Source organism: Arabidopsis lyrata (assembly GCF_000004255.2).
Source record: "Arabidopsis lyrata subsp. lyrata unplaced genomic scaffold ARALYscaffold_3, whole genome shotgun sequence".
Classification (NCBI taxonomy): Eukaryota; Viridiplantae; Streptophyta; class Magnoliopsida; order Brassicales; family Brassicaceae; genus Arabidopsis; species Arabidopsis lyrata.
The window spans coordinates 1,426,471-1,440,506 of NW_003302553.1; the positions used below are offsets into that span (position 1 = coordinate 1,426,471).

At 34.9% G+C, this 14,036-nt stretch overlaps 3 protein-coding genes and 1 pseudogene across 3 annotated transcripts; 2 read left to right on the forward strand and 2 right to left on the reverse strand.

The window, feature by feature from the left end:
• Positions 1 to 2,327: 2,327 nt before the first annotated feature.
• Positions 2,328 to 3,473, reverse strand: LOC9320501 (F-box/kelch-repeat protein At3g04660). The gene has a single exon (XM_002884389.2). It carries the CDS (start codon positions 3,471 to 3,473, stop codon positions 2,328 to 2,330), a length of 1,146 nt encoding a protein of 381 aa, XP_002884435.1.
• On the forward strand, positions 3,472 to 4,975 carry LOC9320502 (annotated as a pseudogene).
• Positions 4,976 to 5,912: 937 nt separating this feature from the next.
• LOC9318406 (putative F-box protein At3g22940) lies at positions 5,913 to 7,293 on the forward strand (the record flags this gene model as incomplete). The annotated part of the gene is given in 2 exon segments (XM_021030856.1): positions 5,913 to 6,515; positions 6,517 to 7,293. Coding segments are annotated over 2 exon segments (1,326 nt in total), but the record flags the coding sequence as incomplete, so codon positions are not given.
• A 111-nt stretch (positions 7,294 to 7,404) lies between these two features.
• On the reverse strand, positions 7,405 to 11,950 carry LOC9318407. The gene is made up of 13 exons (XM_021031342.1): positions 11,518 to 11,950; positions 11,097 to 11,268; positions 10,765 to 10,982; positions 10,596 to 10,656; positions 10,430 to 10,502; positions 10,275 to 10,352; positions 10,005 to 10,162; positions 9,623 to 9,791; positions 8,986 to 9,448; positions 8,474 to 8,902; positions 8,165 to 8,368; positions 7,933 to 8,066; positions 7,405 to 7,811 (listed from the first exon to the last, which is right to left on the reverse strand). Exons 1-13 carry the CDS (start codon positions 11,896 to 11,898, stop codon positions 7,616 to 7,618), a joined length of 2,736 nt encoding a protein of 911 aa, XP_020887001.1. The 5' UTR covers positions 11,899 to 11,950; the 3' UTR covers positions 7,405 to 7,615.
• Positions 11,951 to 14,036: the final 2,086 nt, after the last annotated feature.

A 14,036-nucleotide genomic window follows, 5' to 3' on the forward strand; every position in this document is an offset into this window, starting at 1 on the left:
TAGAGAAAAAATTATATAATTTTATTTTTATTATAAATTATATAATTTTGAATTACCTATTTTAATAAATTAAAAATTCAAATAATATTAGCGACAATACTAATTCATATTTTTATCTATTCAAAGTTTAGATAATGATTACACTAAGAGAAATTGTTAAAAATGCCCCTTTTTCAATACCCCTTTTCAAAAATGCCCCTTTTGAGAGTCCATTTTTAAGTTTGCCCTCTTTTAATTTTTAATGACCATTTTACCCTTATTTGAAACAAAATTAGGTCCAAAAAATATTTTGTATTTTTTGGACCTAATTTTGTTTCAAATAAGGGTAAAATGGTCATTAAAAATTAAAAGAGGGCAAACTTAAAAATGGACTCTCAAAAGGGGCATTTTTGAAAAGGGGTATTGAAAAAGGGGCATTTTTAACAATTTCTCTTAGTGTAATCATTATCTAAACTTTGAATAGATAAAAATATGAATTAGTATTGTCGCTAATATTATTTGAATTTTTAATTTATTAAAATAGGTAATTCAAAATTATATAATTTATAATAAAAATAAAATTATATAATTTTTTCTCTAGATCTTTTGGAAGACTTATTTATTCAATGTTGATTTATTAATAAAGTCAATTTTTTTAACTACGACTTATTTTTCACTTATATTGATTTCATTTTCTTTTCCATCGACTTATTTTAAAACACTCGACTTATATTTTGATTGGTTGATTTATAATATAGTCGATTTTTTGAACTGTTAATTTTTTTTTCTGTTCATCGATCTATAATTTTTGTTGTTGACAGGTTTTTGATTACATTTTTGGATCACAATTAGCAAATAAATCCTGAAGTTGAGAAGTATTTACAATGGCATGCCATTAACATTAATTATTTAGATTTTTTTTATTTAAGTAAAGATTTTTAAATGAAATTCATTTCTCATATCTTTAGCAAAAGTCTCTACAAAATCTTTCCTTATCTATTTAAGTAAAGATTTTGAAATCAAATATGTTCTCAACAATTTACCAAAAATCTCTACACAATCTTTTTAAAAATCTCGACTTAGTTAACTTCTGATTTTTATCTGCAAAAAAAAAAAATTAATAGTAACGAGTGATGTAAAAATCGGGAATGTTGATATTACAATTTCTTCTACTTTTTTTCATATAATGAAAATTATTTTTAGGGATATTTTCTCAAAACCTCTAAATAAAACAAAAGGTTTCAAAAGATAGCTTCTCTTTTGGCGGGTCGACACGCAAACCCGCAACTCTCTACGGGCTTATCCGCATGAACATGCGACCCGTAGTGGATAAAAATATTATTCAAAAAAATAACAAATGATGTTTAATTTTACGGGACGAGGTTATATGGTGCAACGGGTTTAGATCGATATTAATATTAAAAAATATACTATGGATGAAATATTAGAATTAAAAATCAAAATTTAATTATAAAATCAGAAACACTAAACAAAATAAACAATATTAACAAAACAAATACAACTTAAAATTTTGCTAAATAATTTTTTAGTTATAAAAAATCGACCTGCGGAGTAAAATCTAGTTTATACTTAGTAGATTTACTTCTTTCTATGTTGATTTATTAATAAGTTTATTTTTTGAATTTACCTACTGAGTTTCTTCTTCATTGACTGGAAAGTCGTCTTGGGATTTGATGAAAACAGTGACTGGAATCACCCCTAACTTAAATATCATTGGAGAGGCCAACGAATTTCATCGTATTATACACGTGTGTGGTCTTAGGTTCCAAGTTTAGTGAAAATCATGCAACCATAGTTAGACTCAATTTACAAAGCCTAATTTATATCTTTCATTTACTCTTCTTCTCTTTGAAGAAAGATTACTCTCTATCGTTAATCTTTATTTATGGTAAATACTAAATACTAGATAAGAACGTTTGATGAATTCAGACCTTTATTCCTATGCTCTTGGATCAATCAAGTATGTAACTTTCATAACTTTTTACTATGTTTCTCAAGCCATGATAGCCTTATGAGGAAACAGAGTTATGCAATTATTGGGTTAGCTTCACAAAGATTAGACAAAGCTTTCACTTCCAATTAAATTAAAGACTCATCTTAGACTAATACAAGGCATAATTTCTGATTCTCTCCAATTATCATAACCAAATATAAAAACTGAAGCTTTAAATAAGTCATAAATCAACAAGACCACACAAATGGGTGATCAAATGATTCAATTCCAATAAGGACAAATCTTAGTTAAGAGACCTTACATGATACTGAACATATAAGATTGTAAATTCATGCAAAAACCAGAAACTAGTCGTTAACAAATAGACTCACCTCTAGAGAAACATAGGATTCTCCACATGATTCAAAAAGACGTTCGTAATAGGAAAGCCATCTTCAGGCTCCACTCTTCTAGCACTATCTTTCTTGAGATCATAGTAGACGATGAATGACGGGTTAGGCTGAGAGTGTGGTGTAAATACAAACTCGCCGGTACTTATGGTACCCCTGCAACGGAAATAGTAATTCTGTCCAACTAAATCATTCCAACAAGGAACCACAAGATACTTCTTTGACCATTCTTTTTTCTCGACATCATCAAGAACCCACAAGTCAACTACACCACCATATGATTGTTCCACCAAGGCTATCCTCTTGTGATAGTTCACCACTTCAGATCGATGATTAGTTCGAATTTCGACATCATTAGGTAATTTCACACACCTAAATTGTTCAGATCCCACGTCGAAACACACTACTAGAGATTCATTGCGGTCACTGTCGGACCAAGCTCCATAGTATACAACTCCGTCCTTACACAACCCTAGAGTTGCAGGAAAATGTGGAATGTGACAATCAACACGCCTCCACTCTTTCGTCTCAGCTCCTAAAGTGAAAACTTGATGCTCTCCCCACACAAATGGTCTGTGTTGGTAAAGAACTTGGACCATCGTCATGCACAACACTTTGTATACATCTTCAACAGGATCGTATCCCAAAAAGCTTAATACGCTCTTTCTCCTAGTTTTGACTTTAGGTAAAGCTAGGACTTGGCCTGTGCTAGGATTGAAAATGACCACTTTAGAACCATTTTGACAAGACATCAAGCCGCGGACTGGTGTTGAAATCGTATAATCTTGATCCAGAGTAGTATATGATGTAGTGTTACGATGAAGAGACGATGGTGGCTTATAAAAGAATGAGTTGAAGAAGAACCTGTTGGCGGCGGCATGACTGAATGTGAAGAGAAAACACGGGCGAGTCAACGAACGAGCCAGGAAAAGATCGGTGAAATCTTTCTTTCGGATTGTAGAATACCAGAGCTTTGCAATAGAGATTAACTTGACTAAGGGTTTAGCCGGCAGTCTTGTGAGAATCTCTCTGATCAGATCTAGAGGAATAGAGACTGAGTTTTCCTCATTGTTCTTTGCGATCGTCTCCTTCTTCCAAATTCTTTTCACGGTGATTTTACTCTTTTTCATGGTGATATTCCTCTCTCGGCGGCACAGAAAACTTTTAAAAACCCTTGTCTGTGAAAATGTATTGAAAACAAAACGTTATGAATGTGATTACAACCAAAAAAAAAAAAAAAAAAAAAATCTGAAGCCCATTGTTGGCCCAGCTTCATTTAGGGTTTACGAGTTTTCAAGTTTATAGTTTATATATTATCCTCTACTTATGCTGTAAGAAATCAGGGAACAAAAAAAGGAAAAACTGTGTTGCAATTTTGAAACAACGACGATGGCGATATTGAATCTTCCAAGGGATTTGATAGAGGAGATTGTCTCTAGAGTTCCTTTGAAGTATATGAGAGCAGTGCGATTAACTTGCAAAACGTTGAACGCTTTATCCCAAAGTTCGAGCTTTATGAAGTTGCACATAGGTAAAGAAGCAGCAGCAATAAAGGAAGGGGAGACTCGAATGATCATGTTGATGGATTGCAATCTTTATCTAATCAGTGTCTTCTTCAAAGGAGTTGATATTGATCCATATACAGAGCATAAAGGTAAACTTACTTGCCTAAACGATTCAGATCAAGTCACAATATCTCAAGTCTTTTACTGCGAGGGTTTAGTGTTATGCATCTTCAAAGACAGTACTAGGTAATTAACAAAAAAAAAAAAAAAAAAAAGACAGTACTAGGTTTGTGGTTTGGAATCCGTATTTGGGGCAAACAAGGTGGATCAAACCCAGTTATTCTCATCGCAGAGACGAATGTGACAGCTTCAGTTACGCTCTCGGATAAGAGGATAAGAAATCTTGTCGTAGCTACAAATTATTGAGGTTTATAGATTATTTTTGTGGTATACCCGAACGACAAATTTTATGTTATGAAATCTACGATTTTGACTCTGTTTTGTGGACGACTCTTGATGTCACTCCACATTGGCGGATAGTACCGTTTGGTAACCGTAGCGTTTTCCTTGAGGGAAACACTTACTATTGTGCTTCAGAAAGGAACTCAGAAGTGGACGGACACCATGGACACAAAGATCACATAATCTGTTTTGATTATACAAAAGAGAGATTTGGACCGCTTCTACCTCTGCCGTTTAGCGCCGGGTATGATGACTATGTGACTTTATCTTGTGTTAGAGAAGAGAAGCTTGCGGCTTTACTTACGCATAACGAAGTAAATCTATATGAGTTTGACATATGGATCACGACTAAGATTGATGCCGAAAAGATATCGTGGAACAAGTTCTTGACAGTGGATTCGCAACCAGACATTCCGAATATATGTGGGGTTTCTTCATTGATGAGGAGAAGAAAGTCATCATGGGTCTACGAGAACCTGACTGCAGAAATTGTTGGCCACATGTGTGCATTTATGATCCAAGTTCAGTGCAAATCAAATCTCCTGCAGGAGACCAGGTCCGTTCCGTCCATAAGATAGTTAAAGCATGTGCTTTAGGCCGTAGTTTATATAAAAAATTATGGGAAATATTTTCAATTATTTTAGGTAGCTGAGATGGTTATGTAAACTTTGTACGATTCCTTGGTCGTGGAGGAAACAACAAAGCAACTTAGAAAAGTGTCAAGCAGGAGGATGATGAAAGGAGATAGATTCATTTTCTTTTCTTCTCTTTGAACAAAGATTACTCTATTATTAGTTTTTTTTTCCATCTTATGCAATATGATGAAGTTTTGGTAAGATGTCTAAAAACAAAACAGATAACATTTTTTAGTTAATGTTAGTTTGATCTAAGGATATCATTTAGGTACCCCGGTAGGGAAAAAAAATGTTTTGATATCTAATAGTACTAGTCTTATAGGGATTGTTGGTTTTCATTTCATTTGTCATTAATATTTAATTAGGGTAAATAAGAATGTTAGATCAAAATTAAGACCTCTTTTTGTTTCTTAGAATTGGATCTGAATTACGAATTATAGTTCTTCTTGAAAATTGTCTCTGAAGTGATCAGATTTATAATCTGTTAAATTACTGCAAGTTCCAGTTCTGAACTTTACAAACTCAACTCGAATGATTCATTGTTTGAGATTACGAGAATCTTTTTTTGACACTTGGAAGTAACAATGGAGAACATTCTCAATCATATGAGATTCATTCATTATGCATTTTAATTTGCTTAGACTAAAGTCTGAAGATATATGAACAGGTTTATAAAGAATTATATGTACTTGTATTAGTGTTTACTGTTTATTTAGGGAATTGCAGATAAACCCTCTCACTTAAAACCTTGACAGAAATTTTGGCTTCTTTTTTAGTTCAAAGAAAAACCCTCCAGCAAATTTCTAAGATCAACAAATGAATTTAAAGATTCTGAAGCCCACGGTTGGCCCAACTTCAGATTCATATATATATATCTACTTCTACCGCGGTAACAAATCAGAGTAAAAGAAGAAACACGTTTTTGAAGGTTATCTCAAAAAAAAAAAAAAACCTTGTTGCAACTTGAATAAACGACAACGATGATCTTAAATCTTCCAAAGAGATTGTCTCTAGACTTCCCATGAAGTATATGAGAGCACTGAAATTAACTTGCAAAACGTTGTACGCTTTATCCCAAAGTCCGAGCTTTATGAAGTTGCACATTAGTAAAGAAGCAACGCCAACAACAAGGGACGGAGAGTCGATGATCGTGCTGATGGATTACAATCTTTATCTAATCAGCTTCGTCTTAAACGTTGATTCATCTGCAGAGCATAAAGGCAAACTTACTTGCTTAAACGAACAAGTCAAGATATCTCAAGTCTTTTCCTGTGAGGGTTTATTGTTATGCGTATTGAAAGAGTATAATTTTAAGCTTGTGGTTTGGAATCCGTATTTGGGACAAACAAGGTGGATCGAACCCAGATATTCTCACCGCGTAGGCCGGGATGTGGACAGCTACAGGTACGCTCTAGGATACGTGAACAAGAACAACTCTTGTCGAAGCCACAAAGTCTTGAGGCTTATAGATGATTACATCTATTTGGCCGTGAACCATGCACCCGAAAACCGGTTTTCATGGTATGAAATCTACGATATTGAAACCTATTTATGGACAACTCTTGACGTCCCCCCCATATTGGAGGATATCGTGTTATCAGCATGGTGTTTCTCTCAAGGGAAATACCTACTTTTGTGCTACAAAAAGTAACTCAGGATACAAACTCGACGATCACATAATCTGTTTTGATTTCACAAGTGAGAGAGTTGGGCCGCTTCTGCGTCTACCGTTTTGCGCTGGGCTTCATGACTATGTGACTTTATCTTGTGTTAGAGAAGAGAAGCTTGCGGCTTTACTTACCCACAACGAATCAAATCCATATGAGTTTGAGATATGGATTACGACTAAGATTGAGTATGAAAAAGTGTCATGGAGCAAGATTTTGGAAATGGATACAGGACCATTGGCTGACAGGCCGATTGCATTTACACATGAGAGTTTCTTTGTTGACGAGGAGAAGAATGTCTCCATGGGTTTTGATGACTTGAATCGCCACACAGTTAACATCATTGGAGAGGCCGGATACTTTATAGAATTGGATCTCGGAGTACCTGTAGCCGACATAAACTGTGGGGCACGAAGGCCACATTTGTGCCCTTATGTTCCAAGTTCAGTGCAAATCAAACAACCTCCCGGAGGCAAAAGGAAACGAAAAACCATTCTAGAAAAGCGTCAATATGATCAAAACATGTTGAGACTTGCCGCCTTTATAAAGCGAACCAAGCAGGAGGAAAATAAATGGAGAAAACGAGTCCGCGTGGGTCTAAAGAAGAAAACGATTTTTGAAGCCTAATTCAGCCTCTTTCGTTTACTCACTCTTTTTCTCATTGAATAAGATTACTATCATTAATTTGTTTCTTCCTATCTTTTTCGTGAACAAAGCTTTTGTTACTAAAGACCAATTCAGCTGCTTCTTGCTATTTGCGTTTCTTATATAGAGAGATTCAACACTAAAGAATTAAGTATCAAACTGGAGGGACCTGGTGCAACACTAGTAAAAATTGTTCTACACTGGGAACTACATGACTTGTACTTAAAATTAAACCCTCTATGGAATTATTTGCAGATAATGAACAAAACTTTTATAACTAAGACGGATTCAGCTGCTTCTTCCGATTTCTGTTTCTTAGAGAGCTTCACAGTAAAGCAGAAGAAGGAAGATATGATAACTAAGAGCTTACTGTTGATGGTGGCTCTTCAGGCTCAGACCGCGGATTCTCATTAGATTGTCTAGCAGATATGACCTTGTCAAGGGTTTGATCAGGGACAGTGATCCCTGTGGTTTCCATATCTGCAACTATGGCAATGGCTGCATCAAGTTCTCCAATGTCTAAACACAATGTGATGATCTCATCGTACAATGGGCTGCAACAGAAGACCACGGGTATTCAAATGTCATTGTTTATAGTCAAGTTTAGTCATATTGAACGCCTTAGACTAGCTTCTCTAACAGACTAAACCCAAAGAGAGGTGGTAACTGAGTTACCTGCCAAAAGAGTAGCCAAGACTGTGTGTCGTCTGCAAGATCTTCAAGAAGGCTGAAGGCATGGGAGCTCTTAAAGCAGCTCGTAATATCACTGCACAATCACCAATTGTTGGAATTCCACCCAGTTCAATCACCTACACAAATCCATTATCATGTATTATTATTATTATTAACATGATGGATCATTAAAAAGTTGTGTAATAATGCTTTAGGGGCTTGAAGGAACTCTTGCCTTTGTCATTAGCACAATTGCCAACTCGACTTCCCACTCTTGTGACCATTTCCTAGGAGTTCTGTTCTTAAAATCCTTTTCCCATGTCCAACCCCAAACGTCTGCTATTGTATACATGTCAGACACATCAAACACTTTTCTTTCCCTCATTTCTTTGAATGCTTCGAATGGGTCCTCTGGGAACCAATCCTCATCTGCATCATCCTGGTATGGAGGTAATCGGCATTGCGAAAACATGCTTAAACTATCAAATCCATGATCATGTGACTAATTAAATCATAAACATATCATAGTGTTATACGTACTAACCTCAAGTGTCATACGAGACGCCCTCTTCCCACGTTTCTTTGTTCTGTTTGCTTCATCGGATTCTTTCAAGAGTTGGACTCCAATCATTTGAAGATGCTTCTTCGCGTCAGCTGCCTTATTCTTCACTAACTCCTCTCCTTCTGCTCGATTCTCTGTTTCTGCAACAACCACTTCCTCTTCCTCTTCAGTTTCGTCATCATCATCATCTCCTTCTTGTTCCTCCTCATCATCATCCTCATCATTGTCAGCTTCTTTTGAAATATCTTCAATCGCTTTCTCCGACTCACCTGTAACCACTGATTCAGTCGTTTCCTTGGATTCAACTGAAGTTTCAATCAAGCCTTCTCCAAGAAACCGACGTTTCCAGAACTCTGTGTCTCCTTCATGTAGCTTGATTCGACATATTAAATCGTCTACTTCTTCATCGACCTATATTAAAACCAAACTTCGTTAGATGTAACAAGTACTAAAGATATATGTTTACCCAAATGAAATAAGGAGCATAAATTTACCTCCTCCTCTTCTTCTTCAATTGGAGGAACCCAAAGAGGTCGACCTCGAGATTTGTTTATTCTCCTTGCTTTTTGGACACGCTGGTAAAGCACATTTCTTGTTCCATCAATTGGCAAACCCTGAGCTTCGAGTTCTTCCTTTAACTCTGATACAACCATCTTGCTTGCTGCTTTCGGCTTCAAAAGATTCTGTGCAGGACCTTTTATTATGTTCCGTAATCTCTCCATCACTCTCATGTAATCAGATTCTGATGCATCTCCTAGAACTGGAAGACCTTCACTCTGTAAGGTTCTCAAGAGCTTCCTATGGTGAATTTTCCAATCTTCAAGGCATCTCTGTTTAAAGGATGTCTCAATAGGGTTTGAGTATATAAAACCAGAAGCATCAGGATCTAAAGGAGTTTTCCCTCTTCGAGGTACCCAACGCTTGCGCTCACCAGTAAGTCCCCCTTCCTCTATGTACCTAAAAATGTTTAAAGAATGTGAATCTTAGTATATCAAGACAACAACATGTAAGGAAAACACTATACTTTCTTTCTGACAATTAGAACAGAGCATTAGCGTATAACTTGTAAATGGGAGGATAGAATCTGATCAACAAAATTCCAGTCAAACCACGCAGAACTCTTGATTTTACCTCGCTACATAATCAATCTCATAGCCAAGTTCAGCTTCTTCTTGCAATGGTTCAATCCATGAGCTGACTAGTGTCCGATACTTTCTGCTCATAATCATGGCTCTTGGAGGTATAGGTTGGCTATCTTTGCGCATTGCATCTAAAGCATCAATAAGCTCAACAATTCTTCCTGGTTCAAAAGGTAGAGGGTAACGTTTAAAGACAGTAAATTTACGAAGGAAGAAAAAAAAGCATGTCACTAGCATGTTTTAAAAATCAACAAATATAACTTAAAGTATAAAAACAGAAACAAGGGAAATAGAGAACCACAATCATTCCCAGAAGGTGTTCAACATATGCCTCTGCATATTAGTATTTACACAGGTACAAGTGTATGCATTACCTTCTCGACACAAAGCCCTGAGATACAAAGAGAGAGGATCCTCAAATTTCCCTGCATTGTGTAAAATTGTTGTTCCTCCTTCAAAGTTTTTAAGTGCACGAAAATGTCTAATCGCTTCCTTCACAACACAATATTTCGTGAAGCACTCAACTAAGAGCCTGAAATGGATCATCATACAGATCATATAAGGATTTTTACAATAGAACGGGTAAAGTGGGTATAAATGAGTACAAATGAGTACAATACAGAATGAAATAAAGATTTTCTTACGCATAAGTCTTCACATTTGGTTGCACACGTTTGTGGTCCTCAACCATCATTCCAAGTAATTCAGCAACATCCTGAACCCTGTGATTCATGCAATAGGCTACCTGAAAATTTGTCCACTTTTACGAGAAATGTGTGCATTTAAGAATTACGATTACCTATCATATGACTCGGCTCTAGTGTAGGCTTGAATCACCCAGTTATATGTCTCAGTGTCAGGCTTCATAAATTCTATCAAATTTACATCAAGCCATGTCAAAAGCCATCATGCAACAACTAAACCAAACAATTGAAGCAGAAATTAGCTAAGAAAACAATACAAACCTTCACCGTACTCCATATTTTCGAATGTAGCATAAGCAACCTCGGGAATCCCACATGTAGCCTACACAATGAAAGCAAAGAAAAACCAATTTGATGTCAACAAAAAGGCTTACCATCTTCATTAGACAAAGAAGAAGCGTGTGTATACATTCCCAAATCCATAACAAACCTGCACACTAAGAAGACAATTGAAATGAAATGTTGTCGCCATTCTACCAGCTGCCTCCATTTCGTAAGAGATTTCTAAGGCATTAGAGTGATCTCCCGCTTTGCAATCTTCTTCAATCATCAGATCATAAAGATGATTTGTTGCTCTCATCCCACCTCTAGCACCCTTCAAGAAAACTTTATTCGCATCTTCCAAGTGATTGATCCTCATGAGCTCCTCTATAAAAGACCACAATCAAATTATAAACGATTACTCAGTAACCTCAATCCTGGTAGACACAAAGCAAGACGCATTTGATTCTAACACATAGTCTTAGTAGTAAGAGAGAATACCAACAAGAATGAGCCAAGCTTGACGAATGTCATAGTTAAGCTTTTCCATAGCGGCGAGAATTTCTAAGCCTCTTGTAGCATTTCCTTTCGAACCCGAGAGTCGAACCAAAGCAATCATAGTTTCAGGAAGCGGACGTTGGCCTGCACCTAGCTCCTTTCTCAACGAGTGCATCTGCAATCACACACAAACACACACCAAACAAATGAAAAAATTTCATCTTTCACTTCAAACACACCCAAGAAACTAAGAGTAAGAGGAAAGATCCAATTTTGATAAAAAAAATTGTTGACTTAAACCATAGCTCAAGTTCTATAAAGCACAACAATTCAAATTCGATATAGATTTAGCTCCGGCATTGAATGATTTCTTAAAGAAATAAAGTCTGCATCTTTAATTTAAGCTATAGAGAGAAGCATGTACCGCGCCATGTTCGTCGCCGTTAAGCGCGTGAGCTACGACCAAGCCATGGAAAGAACGAGGTCCAGGGCTAAGCCCAGCAGCAATCATGTCATAGATAACCTCAGATACACCTGAAGTATCTCGATTCCTAGCTCGTTCCATAAGCTCGTCCATAAAAGTGAGGCGGAGACTCCTCTCCAGGGCCGAGACAGCATCACCGCTTCCGAAAGACAAGGAGGAGTCATTCTCAGCTCCGTCGCCGCGCTTCTGCTTCCTCCTCCTCCTTGGCTTCTTCTCCGGTGCAGAAATTGAGCACCTAATGGAGGATAATCCGGCGGCGCGACGAGGAATTGTGTGGATTGAATTGGAGGGAAACGGAGGATTGAGGAACAAGAGTGACATTTTTTTGGCCAAAGTCTGGGTTTTTTTTTTTACTGGGGAATGGATAGTGATTTGAAATTTAGATTATTATTTAATTCAAATATAGACCGATGATCATGTGAAGATCACGTGAGTAATTTTCTTCAAAAATTTTGTTAGTTTTATCGAACCAAATCGGATTGAACCAGATTTATAACATTAGTCACATAAGCGAACTAAACCAAGAAAGATTTCCATAATCTGTACATTATGCGGTTTTGAGCTGGTCAATGATGCATGGATGCGATCTTTCGAAAGGTCAAGGGCTTAGCCAAGAATCCACATTATGATACACACCGTTTTTCTTGGATACCATTCATTGTTAAACCACTGGTTCCTGATTTAGTTTATATAAATAACACTATATCATATACTTTCGAAAGTAAAATATCAAACACAAAAGTGAAAATAAGTTTATTTACAAACATATGAAGATGTTACGGTTAGTTCAAAAAAAAAAAAAAAAAAAAAAATGAAGATGTTACGGTGCCATATATACCTCTAGTATGTTAAATAGTTGAGTAAATAATATGAGAGAAGTATATGAAACTAAGTTTTTATTTCATTTCTCTAGTATATATGAAATATATGAGAAATAATTTATCATCTAGATAAGATTATTTATGATTTTGGTAGAAATCATGAGAGGGGGAAATTAAGCATCAATTAATTGATTTCTAGATCATCATTCCCTCAAAAAAAAAAAAAAAAACAAAACAATAACTAGTTATCTCATTTAGCTAAAAGGACATAAAGAAGCAGAGACAACAATACTACACTCTTGCTTATCTAAACAAATCAAAATCTCAAAAAGCTATGGTATATATGAAATATTCGAACTCAATCCTTTGTTCTTCCGTCTTCGGTTCAAGCTCCCAAGCATTTCCGAATCAAACCAATACACCTCAAAAGCCAAGTAAAACATTGGTTTGCCTATTTATAACAATTTGAACTTTCCAGAGAGACAGAGTAGATGCTTTGAAATGTGAAGTACAGAGATTGAGTTAAAACAAAACAACTCAAAAGTGTAGAATATAATTCCACTTCAAACACTTACATAATCAAAAAAATTAAGATTTAGAGTCACGAGTTTTGCAGCAAAAATATATATTTCGGTCACTTCAGAGAACAATGTAATATTTTTTTTTCTTCTTATCTTGTAAATTCATTCTACTGTTTTAAAAAGCTTGAAGTGTCATATGCAAAAACGAATTAAAAATTGTCTATATTTCGATGTTATTTATCTGATTTATATTAAAAACAGCCATCAAACAAAAATTTAACATTTCTCTAAAAAAATGTCCAAAGAGATCGTGTCTTAAAGTCAAGAATATGAAATTCAAAATTAGATGAAAAAGAAAATTACTTTTTTTTTTTTGGTCAAAAGAAAATTACTTTTTATGTTCTGATTTTCAGCAGTTCCAAGACCCGTAGTTTCTTGATTTTTTTTTTTTTTTTAAGTTTAGTTATATATAGTGCAACATCAGTATATGTACTTTTGAATGTATACCTCACAATGCTTAATCAAATTAAGTTAAGATGATATAAGCCGTTGAAAATAGAATTTACTCTTATTTGCACAAACTTATCAAATCCAAAGTAAGATATGATGTACCCTATCTTCTTTATGACTTTGCATATATATGCGGAGAACAAGAAGAAATATACATTAACAATGTTTCTATATATATATATATATATATATATATATATATATATATATATATATATATCAAGCTAGCATACGTAAATTGGAATTAAAATGTAAATTATTTATTAAAAAACTAGAGAAAAGAAATAGTAAAGTATTTATATTTTCATCTTTTTGGATATATAATATAAACAAAACATAAATATAGTCAGATTCGCGATATATTTATCATTTAAAAAAATGAGATCAAATAACGCATATATAATTATTCAATTAAATTAGCCATATAATTGAATTCATATCAATTTCATCACATACATACATTATCTCTTTTTAATAAATGTGATAGTGCTTTAAAATTTAGAGTGGATCACGAAAATATGTATGATTTTTTTACTAATTGATATGGAGATTTGCATGACCTTATGATATTGATATAAATAATATGATATATATATTATAAATTATG